Source organism: Cervus canadensis, chromosome 20 (genome assembly GCF_019320065.1).
Source record: "Cervus canadensis isolate Bull #8, Minnesota chromosome 20, ASM1932006v1, whole genome shotgun sequence".
Classification (NCBI taxonomy): Eukaryota; Metazoa; Chordata; class Mammalia; order Artiodactyla; family Cervidae; genus Cervus; species Cervus canadensis.
Genome location: NC_057405.1, coordinates 45,809,977 through 45,828,954, shown reverse-complemented (window position 1 = coordinate 45,828,954; position 18,978 = coordinate 45,809,977). Strand labels below are relative to the sequence as shown.

General features: G+C 38.4%; 1 protein-coding gene across 1 annotated transcript; it reads right to left on the bottom strand.

The window, feature by feature from the left end:
• Window positions 1-235: 235 nt before the first annotated feature.
• Window positions 236-17,832, bottom strand: GPRC6A (G protein-coupled receptor class C group 6 member A). Its single transcript, XM_043439333.1, is given in 13 exon segments — window positions 236-587; window positions 589-1,300; window positions 2,105-2,228; window positions 8,839-9,509; window positions 9,751-9,937; window positions 12,320-12,357; window positions 12,360-12,393; window positions 13,216-13,291; window positions 13,293-13,406; window positions 13,408-13,437; window positions 16,098-16,146; window positions 16,149-16,294; window positions 17,738-17,832. Coding segments are annotated over 13 exon segments (2,628 nt in total).
• Between the last annotated feature and the right edge of the window lie 1,146 nt (window positions 17,833-18,978).

Here is an 18,978-nt window from a genome sequence, read left to right as displayed (position 1 = left end):
GGAGGCAAAGACGGAGGCTGATGGGGCTGGTTAAGGAAGGCAAGGAGTTTCGGGTTGAGGGCTCTGTTTTCTTTGTTTGATTGTTTCTTTGATTGGTTGAACAGGGGGAAATTCGGTGCAGGGAGTAGTAGTGAAGAAACATAGTGTGTATTTGTTCAGAAAGAAATGTACATCTTAAATGAAAAGACCCTAGAAAACATTTTGTTCTGAAACATACCATGTCTTAAGGGCTCATTCATATACTTGAGATTCTTTTTTGAGGCAAAAGTTTAGATCTGCATGTAGCATTTTCTCTGCATGTGTGTGCAAAGCCTTGTACCTGAAGGTCTCTACTTTTCTGCTGGACTGCAGACTCACCAGCAGAGCTGGGGTTGGTTATTGTGACGTTGCTGTGGCTCATGGCAAGGCTGCCTGCACTGCGGGAGTAGTAACTGTAAACCATCTTGAGAAAGACAGATTTTGTGTTAGTCTCTTGCTTAGAAAGAATAGCATAGCATTTGGGGAAGAGCATGCAACATAGGATCCCGTAGTTAGATATTAAAATAACGATAATCTCCACAGCCAGCAAATATTTGCCAAACGTAGTGGATGGGGATAAAGGTGATCCAAGCTATGAAGTAAATGAGCATGCCAAATGTTATGAATTTGGCCTCACTGTAATTCTCAGGTAATTTCCTGCCTTTGAAGGCACAAATGAAGCACCTGAAGGCCAGGATGGCAGTATAGACCAGCATGGAGCCAAATGCAAGAATGGACCCCTCCTCACATTCGAAGATAATGGCTCTGGGCAAGGAAACATTTTGTCCCACAGCAGGGGCTGCAAAGATGAGCTGGAGGGTGCAAGTGAAAATGATGGGGATGGGTTTATAGAAGCACTTCAGGAAGTTCTGCAGCTTGGGATCAAAGCTGAAGGCCAGCAGAATTTTCAGGGTCTTCATCAGAATGTGGGAGATGAAGAGAGCAAAGCTCACGCCAAGTAGCGTCTGCCTGGTTTTACACGTGAAGCTTTGTGGTTCTCTAATGAAAAAGCCTGAGCCGGCCAAATTGAGGAAATGACAGAAGAGGATTACATAGCAGACCATCAATTCCCCGGATGATTTCACAATGGGTGTGTTCAGGTTTCTTGTAAATATTATGCCAATGGCCAGAACAAACAGGATTCCCAGCAGAGAGAGGGCCAGGAGCAAGATAGCCAAGGAGTCATTCCAGTCAAGGTACTCGATTTCCTTTTCAAAGTACATTGTGCGCCCTATAGGGGCCCAGTGAGTTTCGTTGTTGCATAAAAGGCAATGATCCGTATCTAAAAGACACAGCAGATTTGGTTACATTGCAAATATTTAAACCAGGTGATTGTCCCCAGCGCTACAAATGAGACTCCTCAGTGAGAGTTCTGACTGGAAAATGGATATAGATAATTGTCACATTGGTTACTTATTAAAATAAAGCATGCACATGACCCAGGAAGGTGAGAAAGAAGGGGTGACAGTGAGGGAACAGGAAGAGTGGAAGAGAAAAGTTCATCTGGGCTATGAGTCTTTAGAAAATTAATATACTCAAGATAGATGCTAGCCTCTTATGAACTTGCTATTATAGGTAGCAGTTCAGGGACTGTCAAGAATAAGAGCTTTGGTACCAGACATATTTCAAGCCCTTTCTCTATCCCTTATGGGTCCTGTAATCTTGAACAAGCTGATTGAACTAGTGCCTCTTGGTAGGAATAACAAGATCTCTAGGGTATGCACACCTCTGGGTTTTCATCATACTCAGTTTAGTTAATTCAGCATTTATTTGTCTATAGTTATTCTGCCTCAGTTACAAATCAGACACGTCTGTGTGGGATACATAGACAAAAATTAACAGAGAACTTGCATTATTTTAAGAGGTGCTGGGAGAGCAAGTCCAGTAGAGGAACATCTTCCCTTGGAAGTGAAGTTACTTTTCCATCTGTTAGGTATTGAGTGTTCATTTGCTGCAGAAGCATAAAACACTTTATTTTTTGAAATGAAAAAAAATAAACCAAATAGAATTCATGTTAAAAAATCAGCTTAAAGAGAAATGGTTCAGGTGTATCACTATGCATGTTGTAGGGAGTGTAATTAATTACCTGTCTGATTGTTATAGTGATTTTCAGGACAGGTCACATATTCATAGCGGCAAGTATGTTGACTTTTTGTGGTTTTCTTCATTTGCCCAGGACTGCATTCCTTGGAGAATTTAGATTGAATTTTCTGCAAAGTAAAAAGAGATTCCAAATAAGTTTTTAAAAAGACTTATCCTAACTATAATATCTCTGATTTAATTTAAAGATTTATTTACAAAACAGTATTTTGGTCTTTTTTTCTTCATAGTGTAAAAGAATTATTTTGTCATCTGGAGGAATTTCAACAACTTTAAAAAATAGAAAGTATTTCAGATAGTGAAACTGCTCAGGAAGAATACAGTTTTTGTCATATGAATAACTTTTGTAAGCAAATAAGGAAATTAACTCTTTCAAAAAGTCACTAGCAGACATAAAAATGTATAGTGGTAGAACTAATGGAGGAAATGATGTTTTGGAAATTTTCAATCCTGTGCTATATAAAGAGCTCAACTATATAAGAATCATTGGACTTTTATATACTTTGTTGTTGTTAGTCACTCAGTTGTGTCCGACCCTTTGTGACCCCATGGACTGTAGCCTGCCTGGTTCCTCTGTCCCTGGGATTCTCCAGGCAAGAGCACTGGAGTGGGCTGCCATTTCCTTCTCCAATGCATGAAAGTGAAAAATGAAAGTGAAGTCACTCAGTTGTGTCTGACTCTCAGCGACCCCATGGACTGCAGCCTACCAGGCTCCTCTGTCCATGGGATTTTCCAGGCAAGAGTACTGGAGTGGGGTGCCATTGCCTTCTCCATTTATATACTTTAGATGAAGGTTATTAATCATGGTGTCCCATGGAATCTGAGCACCTTTCTGTATTCCACTTTGCATAATTTCAGAATGGGTCTTCTAGAGCAGATGCCACTCTAATTCTGGTTCCAAATTTCATTAGTGGTGTGATCTTGACATTTACAACTTCTTTCTAGGCCTCAGTTGAGATAAATGTAACCTATTATACTTAATAGGATTGTTGCAAGAATTAAATGTAATTATTCCTAGGTGGCTGCAGCATAAGGAGTCTGCCTGCCAATGCAGGAGATGTAAGAGATACGGGTTCAATACCTGGATTGGGTGGTTCCCCTGGAAAAGGAGATGGCAACCCACTCCAGTATTCTTGCCTGGAAAACCCCATGGACAGAGGAGCCTGGCAGGTTACAGTCCATAAGGTCGCAAAAGAATTGGACACGACTGAGCAACTGAGCACACACACACGTATATGAACACTTCAGCCTAGCATCAGGAACAGATTAATAACAGATTGTTAATAGGTTAATAAAGATTAACTTAATACTTTTAAGTACCTATAATTAGCTAACAGGGATGTTGTGCAAATAAATGAAAATGCTTTGAGTCTATCAAGTAATAAAGTCACCTGACATTCATATGCTACTTTCTGATACTCAAATCTGTGATGCCCTTTTACTCCATAACAACTCAGTAAAGCACACTTAGTGGGGATCATCTTCCTTTCTCAGAGGAGGACCCCAGCCAGGGAGTGAAAGACCTTCTCTGAAGATACACATCTTGACTTTCATTATGGGGTCTTTCTGTTGCACCTAATGATATATTAGTTTAAATTCTCCTCACTGTGTTTTTCTTTTTTTTTCTCCTTCTGACTCAAAGCCATAATCAAGGTGCTATTTGGAGGCAGGGAAATTCATCCTTTCCTTCTAGAGTCACACTCATCCTGGGTCTTTGACCTGGGTCCCAGCAGGTGATCCAAGCCAGGAGTTGTCATGCTCACCAGCCCCAAAATGAAGGCTGAGGCGACAGAGTTGCAAACCCAGAGAGTTCAGTAACAAATGCACCCTGTTCTTGGGTGCATCCCTATCTGATAAGTTTAACTGGTGGACCTAATGTCACTTCTAGGGCTTCCCAGATGTCTTCATGGTAAAGAATCCACCTGCAAAGCAGGAGACTAGGGTTCAGTCCCTGGGTCAGGAAGATCCCCTGAAGAAGGAAATGGCAACCCGCTCCATTCTTGCCTGAGAAATCCCATGGACAGAGGAGTCAGGCAGGTTGCAGTCCACGGGGTCACAGAAGTGTCGGACACAACTGAGCACAGAGTAATTGCTAGTGACCTCCCTCTGAGTCCATACTCATTAGGTGGGAGTGGGGGAATCTTAACTATCACCAACGGTTTTTTGTTTTGTTTTTTTTTTCACTAACGGTTTTTAAGTCTGTTTCAGTAAGAGGGTATAGTCATTGTTGTTCAGCTGCTAAGTTGTGTCTGACTCTTTTGCAACCCGATGGACTGTAGCCCGCCAAGCTCCTCTGTCCATGGAATTTCCCAGGCAAGAATACTGGAGTGGTTTGCCATTTCCTCCTCCAGAGGATCTTCCCAACCCAGGGATCAAACCCATGTCTCCTGCAACGCAGGTGAATTCTTAACCACCGAGCCGCTGGGGATGCCCCAGAGTATAGTAAAGAGACCTCTAAATTCTATTTCCAATTTAATTCAGAAAATGATGTTTTTAACCTGAGAAGAAAGAAATATAATAAAAAATTACTCTTCTTATTATTCAGTTTCTACAGTGAGAACTTGTATGCAGTACAGCTAGAACAGAAAATGTTTTACTGACCAATGAGGCAGCCATGTCGAACTTGTGGTGCAGGAGAGAATACTAGACTGAGAAGGAGGAGAACATTTGAGTTCTGGCTCCACCGTTAATGTGATATATAATCATGGCTAAGCAAATACCATCACATCTGTACCTGTGATGCTTCTGTGGTTTTTGTTGGGTGCAAAATCTGTGGAACAAGGCAGAAGTTATGCTACTTGGATAGAGTTATTCTTCCTCTGTTTTTTCTCAGTTAATCTTTTATGAGTGTTTCCTTCCTTCAGTTTTTTCCCCCTTTGGCAAATACAGGGTGAGAAAATCAAGTTGTATTTTAAGTGAATATATTAGCTGCAATAGTCAGGTCAATGACCAAATATAACTTTAGCAACATCTTTACACATGTGTATTGATTTTATTCTTGGAAAAGAAATGGCAACCCACTCCAGTATTCTTGCCTGGAGAATCCCATGGACAGAGGAGCCTGGTGGGCTACAGTCCATGGGGTTGCAAAGAGTCGGACACGACCGAGCAATTTCGCTTTCACTTTTTTTTTAATTGATTTTATTATATGTCTTTGCAGACTTCTAGTTCTTTTAATTAATTCAAATTTAATTAGTATTACTTTAAAGAAGCAGAATATCAAATCTAACATGGTGGAATTAACCCAAAAAATCTTATTGCAGCAGTTGCCTGGAAGAAAAAAAAAATATGGAGGGAACAAAAATAGGCAAAAATCCCAGCTTTCAGTGTTCCCAACTCTACCTGTGTATTGATTTTTCTTCTGTTCCTTCCTTAAGCAATATACACATGTAAGCCCTAGTATCTTAGTTCTTTAGTGAGCAAATCCTCTTCCATTCTCTTGTTTGAACTGTAATTTCCACCAGCTTTTTTCCTGTATTTAATTAGGTTTTACAGGGTAAATTTCTGACACATATATGTTCTGTAAATAATGATAACATTGCATGATGTAAATAAAATGGCACAATTCCACATTTGTTCTTATAGGAAAGAGGATGGAAACAAAACAGTGCATTCATTACTTGTTAAATATTCTTTTGAATGTTTGCTGTGGATTAAATTCTGAACACTAATGCTATGGTTATTAAGCTGTTAAAAGATTTCTTCCATTTATAATTTCTTTGTTTTTCATCATGACTCTGACCCTCATGATAAATTGACCCAAAAATATTTAGAGAGTGGGAGTTGCATTTCCATGATTATATAATTCACCTCAGTTTGGTAATGACCTATTTTTGAGAACACAAGGTCAGGAGGCCACTCCCATTAAGCTGCTGTGGTTGATGTTGTTTTCCATGTCCTCAGGCGCTCTGCTGTCTGCTGCAACTCTGTAAGTGAGTGGTGCTTATGAAAAGAGATATCTACGTGACTCAAGCAGAGACTTGCAGAGGAAGCACCCTTACATCTCTCTCTGGTACCCAACCTATGTCTTTTACTTGTGTAAAGTTTTCCATGGTGTAGCAAAAGCACATGACTAAGACTGGGAGAGTTTCGCTGCTCATTCTATGCTATTGATGGGCCCCAGATCATTACAATTGAGGTCCCCCATCTCTAAACTGCTGCAAGTCTCAATCACCAGTAACACCTCCCCTTGCCAGTTCTTTAGGATGAAGTGTAGTGAACATGAATCTGTGGATCTACCATAATATTTAAAGATTAAAGATGAGGTATGTTAATGCTTAGTTTGTGAAGTGAAGATGCCACGCTTTCTCTCTCTGTGACTTCGCTGGAGTGTTTCTGTCCTGCCTAGCACCCACTCATCTATCATATTCACCAGGGATGTCATGATCTTTGGAGAATATTCTCTGCCATCTTGTAGTTATATGAAACATTGTAATGCATTGTTCTTCACTGTAATCAGCTCCTTAATTCTTTGACCATTTACTCCTCTAGACACATGCCTCCTTCAGAGAGAGAATTATCTCATTGCCCATATTTTCAAATTTCAACACCATGTCCGGAACACTGAGACATCCAGTAAATATTTGCCAAATAATTGTGTGAATAGTAGTTTGACTCTTATACATTCTCTTGTCCCACATACATCACTCACTACCTTGTATCTGATCCAGAGTAAAGGAAAACAAAAACGGAAACCATAATCACTATTGGGGACAAGGAGGTAATAGTCCTCACACACATCTGAGGAGCATAAAAAAATCTGTTGTGGTAAAACAAATGTGATTGCACTCTCCGTGAATACTGCTCACAGATATCACCAAATGTGGAGCCAAAGTAAGGATTATCCTCAAATACTATAGAAAACTAACTCCTTTGAAGTTACTTGAATCTAAAATCACTCAGAAAGTCTTATTTAGGTATTAGTGAATTAAATAATTTTGAGGAATATACCCTTGATTAGTGACCCTAAATATTGCTGATCTTTTCAATTTAATATCTACATGGAGATTTCTTCCTAAAGACAATCGTTTGCATTATTGTATTTGTCCTATTGGATCTGGCAGGGACTTGGCTCACTGGTGATCAAAGGAACAAGGCGCTCCTCTGCTCCTCATTTCCAGGCTGTTTCTGTCTGTTTCTGGACTACTGTGTCCCAGGGGGTGAATAAAGAGTGACCCCAGGCTCCCAGTGTTTAAATAAACATTTTAGAAGAGCTGCTTCAATTATACTTTCTCAAGATCTTTCCTCAGAATGTTTGAGACTTATTCCTGATTTAAAATACTTTCCCAGAGGATAAGTAGCTATTGCTATTTGTATTTCTTTTTTCTTATGAGTCTCTTTATAGCTCCTCCCCTTTATCCCATCTGTCTCTAATTGTCTGTTTTCCTCTCTATTACTAGCTCTCACATCTCATTCTTAAAATTTCATCTAGTAGGTTTTATTATGTTGGTCCACTTAACGTATAGGGTTTGTTTTTTTTTTTTAAACCAATCCATCATTAAAGTTTTTCACTACAAAGAGTATGTTTTCAAATAACCACCTTAAAATAATTAGATATATAAATATGCATGTGTGTGTGTGTATATATAGTGATGTATTAATTAAAAATAAAACCCCTAATCTGTAGTCTTACCTCTTCATTAGTTTTTTTTTTTTTTTTTGACCTTGCATTTACAAAGTGAAAACTAGTTTTAATATGAGCAACTTAAAACACCCTCTGACCATCACATGATTCATCCAAATGTAAGCTGATCACTTCAAACCTCGGAGCTTGTGGTTGTGGGTGTTTAAAAGTAGAAACAGCCCTGGACTGATCACTTATGTGATCAGAAAAAAACTGGATCTTATTCCCTTTTACCTTTTTACCCTAACAAATTTAAAAGAAATAAATTTTTGGAACATGACTCTGCCTTAAGACAGACAAGTTTGAATATTGAGAAATTTGTTTTTAATGAGTTAAATTTACCATATAAAGCAGCAGTTTGCTTTTAAATGCCTTGTTTATGGACATTTGAAAGACACAGTGGATAATCTTCACTAAATAGGGCCACTCTAATTAGAGTTCTACAAACTAATCGAAGAGAAGAAAGAGAAAGACTTCTTTTATACAAGTAGTGGTTCATTTAAACCTGAGATAACATAGGACTTGTTATAATACCATTCTTTTGAAGAAGACTGGAGTCCTAATAACATTCTTTTGAAGAAGACTGGAGTCCTAGAAAGACTGCCCTAAGAAAGAGTCCTAACTGGAGGCGTTGGGCTGTAATCACCCAAAGGGTATGGAGTCAGAAGACCCAGACTAGAGTCTAGTACTTTTGGCTTTAGTTTCCTTACCCACAATATTTAGCAATAATAAAAGGGATTATTAAACATACCTGGTCTTGTGTTGTTAAGAGCATCAAAAGAGATAATTCGTATGAGATTTTGAAAAACTGCAAGATCAGATATAAATCCACAAGCTAAAGGAAAATAGCACCATCAGCAGAATCTTCTTGGAAAATAAGATAATACAACTTTGGTGGAAAAGAATAGAAGGTGAAGGTAAAATAACTCTGTTACGCTTAAGAACAAAGAACTAATAATAGAAATGAAGGTTATTCAACACTGATAGTATCTACTAATAGAAGGAATAAAATTTAGAGCACTTTATAGCAATATTGCAAATTAAAGGAAAGAAAGAAATGATGGTAGGGGAACTTTCTTGTATGTGTGAGTTACTACCTCCCATGGTTGAAAGTCATTGGGGTTCTGATAGCCTCAAGCTTGTCACAGATCCTGACTGGCATAACTAAGGTCCAGCACTGCTAGCTGAATACTGTGAACAAGTCCCAGTTCAGTGTAATCCCACAGGAAGTCAGTTCTCAGGAAGACGTTCCTTTCTGTGTCCTCAGAGGCCAAAGTGCCCTGAGAATAGTTGGAGATGCATCAACTCAGATCACTGTTTTTAGTATGTGCACAAGCAGACAAGAGCATGGCATATTCATTTGAGAGTTTGTTGTTATCACTGGGAAACGCATACAGATTTTGAAGAAGGGAACGGAAAGAGGACACATTCCCTCTTCTAAAGGTAAACCCCACAACTTTGCCAATCCTTTTAACATCAGGAATGGTAGCAATCTTGGTGGATGTTGACCAGCTATAGCTAGCAATCCAGGTCTTATTTATATTCCTTTCAATGGCTTTACTGAAGAGATTGAAAACATGGAATTGACTCAGAAATACCACAATGACATTAACCTCGGCTTCTGCTATGATTCTGTCAAGTGTCTGATTGATCCTGACCAAAAATACCAATAATTTGCTGGCATTATCTGAGAGGAAGGCTGGGAGAGCTTCTCTGAAGACTATGCACACATTATTTGCTGCCGTCTGAACTGCAAAGGAGATCAGTCCTGGGTTTTCATTGGAAGGACTGATGCTGAAGCTGAAACTCCAGTACTTTGGCCACCTCATGCGAAGAGTTGACTCATTGGAAAAGACTCTGATGCTGGGCGGGATTGGAGGCAGGAGGAGAAGGGGACGACAGAGGATGAGATGCCTGGATGGCATCACCCACTCGATGGACATGAGTTTGAGTAATCTCCAGGAGTTGGTGATGGAGAGGGAGGACACTACTGAGCGACTGAACTGAACTGAACTGCAAAAGTGTAGAGAGTCCATAGTCATCATCTGTGGTTAGGATGCCAATCCAATTCCGTCCAGATTTCTGAATCAGGTGGGCCATTGCTTTAGTTTGGTAGAAATCACTGGGCATCGTCCATAAAAATGAAGGAAACTGAATTTTGTCACTTAGGGTTTCTGCAGTAGATTCATAACTCACCTGGAAATGGGCAGAATATTTTAGTTATGGTGTTGATGAGCTGCAGGTGGCTATTCATAGTAGATGTTCTTCTCTTTAATTTCTGTGAGTTTCCATAAAGTTTTCTAAATTCTTCGATCCTTTCTATCCTTCCCCTTCAACGAACTACTTTATAAATAGCTTAAATCATGATAGTTAGGACCCGATAATTATTGAGTCATTGCGTCTCACTTGTTTTGCCTGTGTATAGTATAAGCAAGGGTTCAGGCTCTATATTATAACTCTGTCTACATGCCTATATTTATTTATATCTATCTTGTATCTCAGGTCAGGGCTACCAGTGGATATTATTTAAATACTTAGAAATAAATATGGGAAAATGCAACCAGTCAAATAAGCACCATAACTTTTGGGACTCCTTGTTTGTTCAAAATTTGTATAAATGGCAACTTTGATGACTTTTATTTTAGATAAATCATCCAGACAAAGAATCATCTGTCCAGGGGTCAGCAAACCTTTTTCTGTAAAGGACCAAATGTAAAATATTTTAAGCTTTGTTGGTCACATATGGTCTCTGTCATATATTATGTTTGTATTTTTTTGTAACAACCTTTCAAAAAATATGTAAAAATTGTTCTTAGCTTGAGAACTCAAGACCTTGAGGGCCACATTTGATCCACTGGCTATATAGTTTTCTGACTCCTAATCCACTCAAATAAGCAGTAGCATTTTGGAAAATTTCCCTACTGTGTGCAAAGTTTTGCCTAATTTACAGCTTTGTTGATTTTATTCTAGGGAGAGTGATTACCTTCCACAGCTGCCATTGCACCATACCACTTGCTCAGTGAATTTTTTTTCTTTTCTTTTTTACTATTTATAGCAGCTACTGGTATGCAAGGAAAGACAATACACTTTAAAGTCAAACAAACTGTTAGAATCCTGACTGCAATAAATTTGACAAAGTTAGTTAACATTGCTTTCCCTGTGAAGTGACAGGATTCTTGTGAAGACTGAAGGAGAAAATGTAAATTATTTAAATGGATATTGGCACACAGTGGACATTCATTCACTAAACCTTAATTGCCTCAGGAGACATTGCTATGCTCACCTTCACTCTGCTACCTGGGCTTCTGTAAAATCTGTGTTTCCATGGAGAATCCTCTCTACTATTATGCTATCATGGAAATTACATTTTTACATTAAACAACCATTGTTAAAAATATTCTACTTTTCTTGTCACCTAGCTAGTTTTATACATGGTCTAGAAATTTGGGGCCAAAGCCTTATCTCTGAGATATTTGGGGGGATAGTTCTTTTTTATTTTTTTAATTTAAACTTTTCACTATCAACTTTACTAGGCTACAATATAATGGAAGTCTTAGAGTCTTATAGGGATATATACACTTATTTAGTCTGGCTCCAGAAAGTTATATAATTTGACTTTTTATGCATGTTACTATATTATTCATATATTTTTTTATCTGTTTACTTCTATCAGATGGTCACTTCTTGATAATCTGACCAAAAGCATTGTCTAACTTTTGGCTTCTAATCTTCCTTTAGCTTAGATAGAAAGCAGTGATCAACTAAGTTATAGAGTGATGTGATATAAAGGTTAGTTAGTTCAAAATGAAAGTCAGGGGTACTTGTTTGAGTAATGCATAGGAACTTAGTGCAGGGCTCTCAAACACGTGCTTTGGTCTTTCAGAGACCATGTTGCTTACTTCCTGGTAAGGCCTTACATTATAGGAAGCTCAGTAATTCCACAGTCTCTGCTCAAAGCCCTTCCATAATACTCAGAATGAAATACCAGGCACACCATAGCTTACAGGATGCTCCGTGGCCCGGCCCCTACACGTCTCTGTGAATGCATCCCTTACTCTGTACCTTTCTGCTCAGACTGATCTGGCCCTGTTGACCTTTTGTTTTTCTTCGGACATTTCAGCTTTGCACTTACTGTTTTCTCAGCCTAGATACTTTCCACTCCTCCCCCATCTTCTCTTGGCTGTCTCTTCTCATTCAGGTTTCATGCTAAACATTATTTCCTTGAGAGTATTCCTTGACTTCTGGGCCCCTTTACCTCTCACTTCCTTTTCAGTGTTCTTCATGGCATCTAACTGATGTAATTTTAGAAACAAGACAGTCGAGTCGCTTAGAGGCATCAGTCTTATCTAAATCATGCTAAAAACTGTCAGAAACTAGACCTGACAGATTGAGGGGTGACTACTCCTTAGTGCTTTGATCACTATACTATCCATATTAGGGCACATCCTTTATTTTTTTCTGAAGAGAAAAAAAAGTTAAAGTAGAAATATCTCCCCAACTAGTTTCCTAGATTACCCTGATCCTTTCAGGATGAAGAATATGATCACACCCAACCGATGGTGGTAGAATAAAACCCACTTGTGGCATGAGCTGTAAACTCAACATCCAGGAGACAGCATGGTTATTTCTGAGTAGCCAGCACCTATGACAGCCTTCCAGGAGAAATATCAATAACCTCAGATATGCAGATGACACCACCCTGGTGGCAGAAAGTGAAGAGGAACTAAAAAGCCTCTTGATGAAAGTGAAAGAGGAGAGTGAAAAAGTTGGCTTAAAGCTCAACATTCAGAAAACTAAGATCATGGCATCTGGTCCCATCACTTCATGGCAGATAGATGGGGAAACAGTGGAAACAGTGTCAGACTTTATTTTTTTGGGCTCCAAAATCACTGCGCATGGTGATTGCAGCCATGAAATTAAAACATGTTTACTCCTTGGAAGGAAAGTTATGACCAACCTAGATAGCATATTAAAAAGCAGAGAAATTACTTTGCCAACAAAGGTCCGTCTGGTCAGGGCTATGGTTTTTCCTGTGGTCATGTATGGATGTGAGAGTTGGACTGTGAGGAAAGCTGAGTGCCAAAAAATTGATGCTTTTGAACTGTGGTGTTGGAGAAGACTCTTGAGAGTCCCTTGGACTGCAAGGAGATCCAACCAGTCCATCCTAAGGGAGATCAGTCCTGGGTGTTCATTGGAAGGACTGATGCTGAAGCTGAAACTCCAATACTTTGTCCACCTCATGCGAAGAGTTGACTCATTGGAAAAGACCCTGATGCTGGGAGGGATTGGGGGCAGGAGGAGAAGGGGACGACAGAGGATGAGATGGCTGGATGGCATCACCGATTCGATGGGCATGAGTTTGAGTAAACTCCAGGAGTTGGTGATGGACAGGGAGGCCTGGCGTGCTGCAATTCATGGGGTCGCAAAGAGTCGGACACGACTGAGTGACTGAACTGAACTGAACTGAGGACAGCCTTAACCCTTGGCATGTAGCTGGAATAGTTGCACTTAAACTCCACAATTTCTCTGGAGCTGCTGAACTTAGAAAGACCTCAGAGGAGCTGCCATTGCCACTGTGACATCTGTACAGGCGTCATAGATTTCGTACCCTAGTTTGACTCCAGACAATAGTATTGAATTATTGATCATCTCAATGCTGTGTATCAAGAGTTTGAAGAAAAGTTGATATTTCAAAGCTGTTGAGAAACAAATGCTTTTGAAATTAGAACATAACTCTTCTTCAGACATGATAATATGCAATTTATCCCAATTTCTGCCTTATGATAGACAATTCCTGAATCAGTGAAGCTTACCTCTTGAAGGATCTAAACTTTATTTATTTAAAAGCAGGTTTTGATGGAAACCTTTCTCAAGAGTATATGGAGGACTTCCCCAGCAGTCTAATGTTTCTAATGCTGCATGGCACAGCCAAAAAAAAATTTTTTTTAATGTATATAGGAACCCACAGCTTCTCGAATGGAGTCTGTGTGACAGGAGTTAACCTTTTCTTGATTATTCAGGATGATTTTGAATACTCAATTTTATATTCTAGAGTATGAAGATGTATCTGATATCTGTTCCTTTTTGTAGTTAGATGTCAGCATTTTATTGCTATTCAAGAATCTGCTCTTAAAGACTCACTTCCCCATTTTTTAGTTTTGTGATGCTAAGCTATTGTGGTTGGAAACCAGATGAATAGGAGTCTTAAGAATTATTTATAAAACAGGCTCTAGGTAAAAGCCCAGTAGCTTTCTCCTGGATAACATGCAATATTTTAGTTCTAAGGCATGGATATTTCCTAATTTAGTGGGTTTTTCCAGTTGACTTCTGGACTTGTAATTATTCCAGAGCACTGAATTGTTTGGTTACTGACATACTATTAAGTTTACTTCACCCACCACATATAAAAAAGGTTATAAACAGTGCCTAATATATAGGAAGAATTCAAGAAATTTTTTTTGAATGAGTAAAAAGGAATATTGTTCAGGGTTTTGATATTTCCAAGTTTCTTTTAATTCATTTAGTTATGATAAATTAAATAATATTTGGATAATGCTGTTTGTCCCTACAGCTATCTAAATATGAAGTTTGGCAACAAGCTTTAAGTTTTTAAAGAAAGAAACAAAAGAGAGAGAGGTTAAAGTAATGAGTTGTCTGGCAAATAAAATGCATAATATTTTCAAAGTGTTAGCTCCATGAAAGTCTGAATCTCTTTAGTTCACCTCAGTATCACCCACGCCAAAATAGGGCCAAGGTAATGTAGGCATTTAATAATAGTTGTTCAGTGTTGAGTGAATACCATTTCTCTCAAGGAGTGACAATAAGACCAAAGGGTGTTCAGTGACCTTTTTTTTGGAATAAATTTTTTTAGACAAAATGACTTTTAAAAGAAATCATTTTCTATCCTTATTAGTTGGCCTATGATTGTGGCCTTAAATCTACAGTCATTCTTTGGGTGCCAACTTCATGCTCTGAAAAATCCTCATTGATTTTTTTTTTTGCAGTGTTCTCTGGTATTCCTGATAATCAATGATTAAGATGACAGTAGCTCAAGATGTCCAACTTCTGGGGAGAATGCCAGGAAGGAAGATTAGAGTGACATGGAATCACATTTTACCTGAAAGCATTCATATAGGACATGCTAAATACTTTTGATTTAAAAAAAACGGAAAATTGCTGGGGGGACGGATGAGGGAAGAGATGGTTAGGGAGTTTGGGGTGGACATGTACACACTGCTGTATTTAAAATGGATGAACAACAAGGACCTACTATACAGCACATGGAACTCTGTTCAATGTTATGTGGCAGCATGGATGGGAGTTTGGGGGAGAATGGATACATGTATGTATCCATATATGATGATACATATATGTATGGCTGAGTCCCTTTTGCTATTCATCTGAAACTATCACAACATTGCTAATGAGCTATACCCCAATACAAAATAAAAAGGTGTTTTTTTTTAAAAAAAAAGATGAAAAGAAAAGATTAAATTTATATCCAAAAATATCAAGATAAAAAAATCAAGATTTGAGAGTTAGCAGGAAGCACTGGAATCACATTGCCAGAGCAGCAGAAGCTGATGTCACCTGCCTTTAAAAGTTATCCAGGCTATTGTTTTACAGAAAAGAAAAATCAGAAGCTAGAACTCAAAGAGTTTAAATGATGTGCCTAAATCTACAAAATAACTTTGTCCCAAAACTGAAATTAGAATTCAAATAGTCTGCTCCCCTTAAAGAAAGCTATCTGCACTATCCTCCATTCAGCTTTACTTTTCTGTAATACACCATGAGAAATGTCTGTTCTATAGTCCAGCTTTCACAATATAAAGTGTTCACGAATGAACACTCTGAGTTGAAGTAAGGTCTTAATTTATTATGAAAGAATTAGATTATTTCAAGAATGAAATAAGTACTGTGTTGACAAAAACAGTGTAGAGAAAAATTTTAAGTGCAGTCTATTTTAAAGAATTAGGATTCATGTTTGGAACAACCTGCATTTGTGGGTGATAGAAATATAAATGTGCTGTGTGTGCATGTAGTGGACAGGCTACCTATTGTGTCTTCTCATTGGTTTCCTCATGACTGCAGAGGTTATTCTTTTTAGGCAAAATCCAAATAAATACATTAATGGGAAGCAGTCATAGCCTCTGTACTTGGAGGCTGATTATACATATAGTACTAATATATTTTTCTTTTAAGGAAGAATAGCAAGGCTTAACTATATGCAACTTAGAAGTATTTGAGTTGAAATTTTATTAAAATAATTTAGATGTTAATACAAGTAAACATTTACATGCCCTAGTCTCACGGTGCAAGCTCGAAATCTAAATGTGTTCTCTGAGGCTTCACTCACCTGGCACATTTCTGGATTTCTGGGCTTCTAGGGTATTCTTCTGAGGACGGCATTTTTCATGAATGGCAAACAAACCTCCAATCATGATGTGTCCTGGTGAAGTGGCAGCCACAAAGTCATCAGGGGTCTGGCAAGGCTGAGAAGTAGCAAAAACAATCACAAAACAGGTGATCAGTACTATCAGCAGTGCCGTGTTTCTGTCTCAATTGCCCACTTCTTGAGAGTTCTTAGGAATCTCTGAGCTCACAGATGGCAGTAACATGATTCCTATTTCACCTGTAAACACATATACAGCATGGGACACTGTCAACGGCCAGAAACACCCAGTGTTCAGATACCTGATGATGGTCAAAACAGTTCTTTACCAATAAGAACATATCAGACCCTCTCGCACCCCATTGTTGATGTGTGATAGGGCTAACACAAAGTAAAAGTCGATAGAATTGTATAATGTGTGTGTTTACACACAGCTCCTCACTGTGATAGCATCTTTTATTCCTCGGACTTGTCAAGGGCTTTGAGTCATGTTGGCATTTCTTTTGAAGTGGGATATAGAATCTTCAAGAGGAAGCAGTTAGGGAACATTTTCTCACGTTGGAAAAGGACAATTATGCATTTTCAAAGGTATCACATTCAAGGCACAAAAGCTGCAAAGCAGTTTATTAAAAAAAATAGCATCCCAAATTTATTTTCCCAGAAAAACTCTATGTAAAAAATGAAATTCAGTTAAATTTAGGTATTTGTGACTTTGTGTTTAATCTAAGTTGGAAAATCTATTTCTATTAAGGAGCCTTACTAAGGTAGAAAAACAGAAAGTTTCAAAAGACTTCGTGCTATAAAACTCAGTGTCATGTGGCAGAAAGTGCTCAGATTTTGGAAACTGACAGACTGGCTGACTCTGCCTACCACTTAGCATGTGACCATGAATGAATTACTGAGCTTTTCTGGACAATAATTTTCTCATATATAAAATAGATAAGATCCTCTGTCTCATGGATATGTTCTGAAACTTGAGCTGAATCGATTTGTAAAGCTCCTAGATTCTAGTAGGCACTCAATAATTAGCTCTTGTTTTAATCCATCAGGGCTGCTATCACAGAAATACTGTAAACTGGTTGGGCTAGAATCAACAAACACTTATTCTCACAGTACTGAAGGTTGTGAAGTCCAAGATCATGGTGCGGGCAGATTCAGTGTTTGCTGAGAGCTTCTATAAACCTCACGTGGCAGAAAGGGCAAGGCAGCTTTCTCAAGGCTGCTTTCATATAGGCCCTAATCCAACTGGGAGGGCTCTGCTCTCATGACCTAATCACCTCCTGAAGGCCCCACCTCCTAATACCATCACCTTTAGGCTTAGGTTTTAACATCTGAATTTTGGGAGGATATAAACATTCAGAACTTAACAGTCTTCTCCTGTCCCTTCCTAAAACCAAAGTGAAAGTTATTAATTCCTAAATGTGGAGTGCTTTCCACAATCAGCTAAGTAAATCATTGTTCAAAGTTCTTTCTCAAATATCTTAAATGCATGCCTGGTGGAAATGATGATGTTTGTGATAGAACCATTAGCTGGCTATAGTCTCCCTAGAATGTAAATCCATTACTAAGTTCAGCATAAGGAAAAATAAAGGTATATTAATTACTTCAGAATTTCACTGGACATGTTATCTTCATTGTTGTAGTTTCCATTACTATCAAGATTTAATTTTGGACCAGGGACAAAAGTTTTAGCCATCATTTTGAATCTACAGTTGCTATACATTTTATGCAATTTTAAAAGACTTTAAAATGACAATAATAATTACTACTATTCCAAAAGTTTTTTTTTTTAATTAACTGCTTTTGAAAGATAAAAATTGGAAAAAAACTTTCCAGTGAGATGAATTGCAGATGGCACTAGCTTGCTCCTCCTCTGATCTCAAGGTTCTATATTTCTTTGAAATTTTCTTTATGTGAAGACATATCTGGCTAATATTATTTAAAGGTGATAGCACAGAAGTGATAGCACTAGCCACGTAATTCTCATAAAGACACCATAACCCTGCTTGGACAAGTACAGTAAGGGATGTAAAATCAATTAGTAAAGGTGCTTTGCACTATCATTAGTTTATAGCACTTTAATAGGGTGAGTTGCTGCAGCCCAGTAAGGTAATCTGAGCTACAGTGGTTACTAGATATGATCAGCATTTTAGATGGGCTATTACTATTATTGCCCACTTGCAAAAATCAAATTATCAAGGCATATGACGTTTAAGCAGCATTGGATGCTAGAGGGATAACACTGTATCGTACATCACAAAGCACAGCAAACTTCAGCTAGAGGTAAAATTAGATGGCCAAGGCCTAAATCACCAGTGGAACTAGTTAGCTGCTTAGCTAAGTAATTGATTTCCTTTAGTTGGATTTCTGGGCTTCCCTGATAGCTCAGTTGGTATAGAATCCACCTGCGATGCAGGAGACCTGGGTTCAATCCCTGGGTTGGGAAGATCCCCTGGAGAAGGGAAAGACTACCCTTTCCAGTATTCTGGCCTGGAGAATTCCATGGACTGTATAATCCATGGAGTGCAGTCCATGGGGTCGCAAAAAGTTGGACAAGACTCAGCGATTTCAGATATGTAAGTATTTGAATTTCAAATTTTGAAAGTATTTCAAAATGGATTTCAAATATGTAATTTTAGAGTTGGTTCTTAAGAAGATTATAAAATAATTGAGTCAAATTTTGGTGGTGTTGCAGTTTTTCATCTGCCAGTTCCTTTGTTCCTCTTTGTTTACTTAGCTTGTCTATATTCCATCATTGTGTAATCCTCACTGAATTGTCAGTTATCACTGCAACACTTCTGCTCCATCATACCCCATCTGCTGTACTCCTGCCTGTAATTGAAAT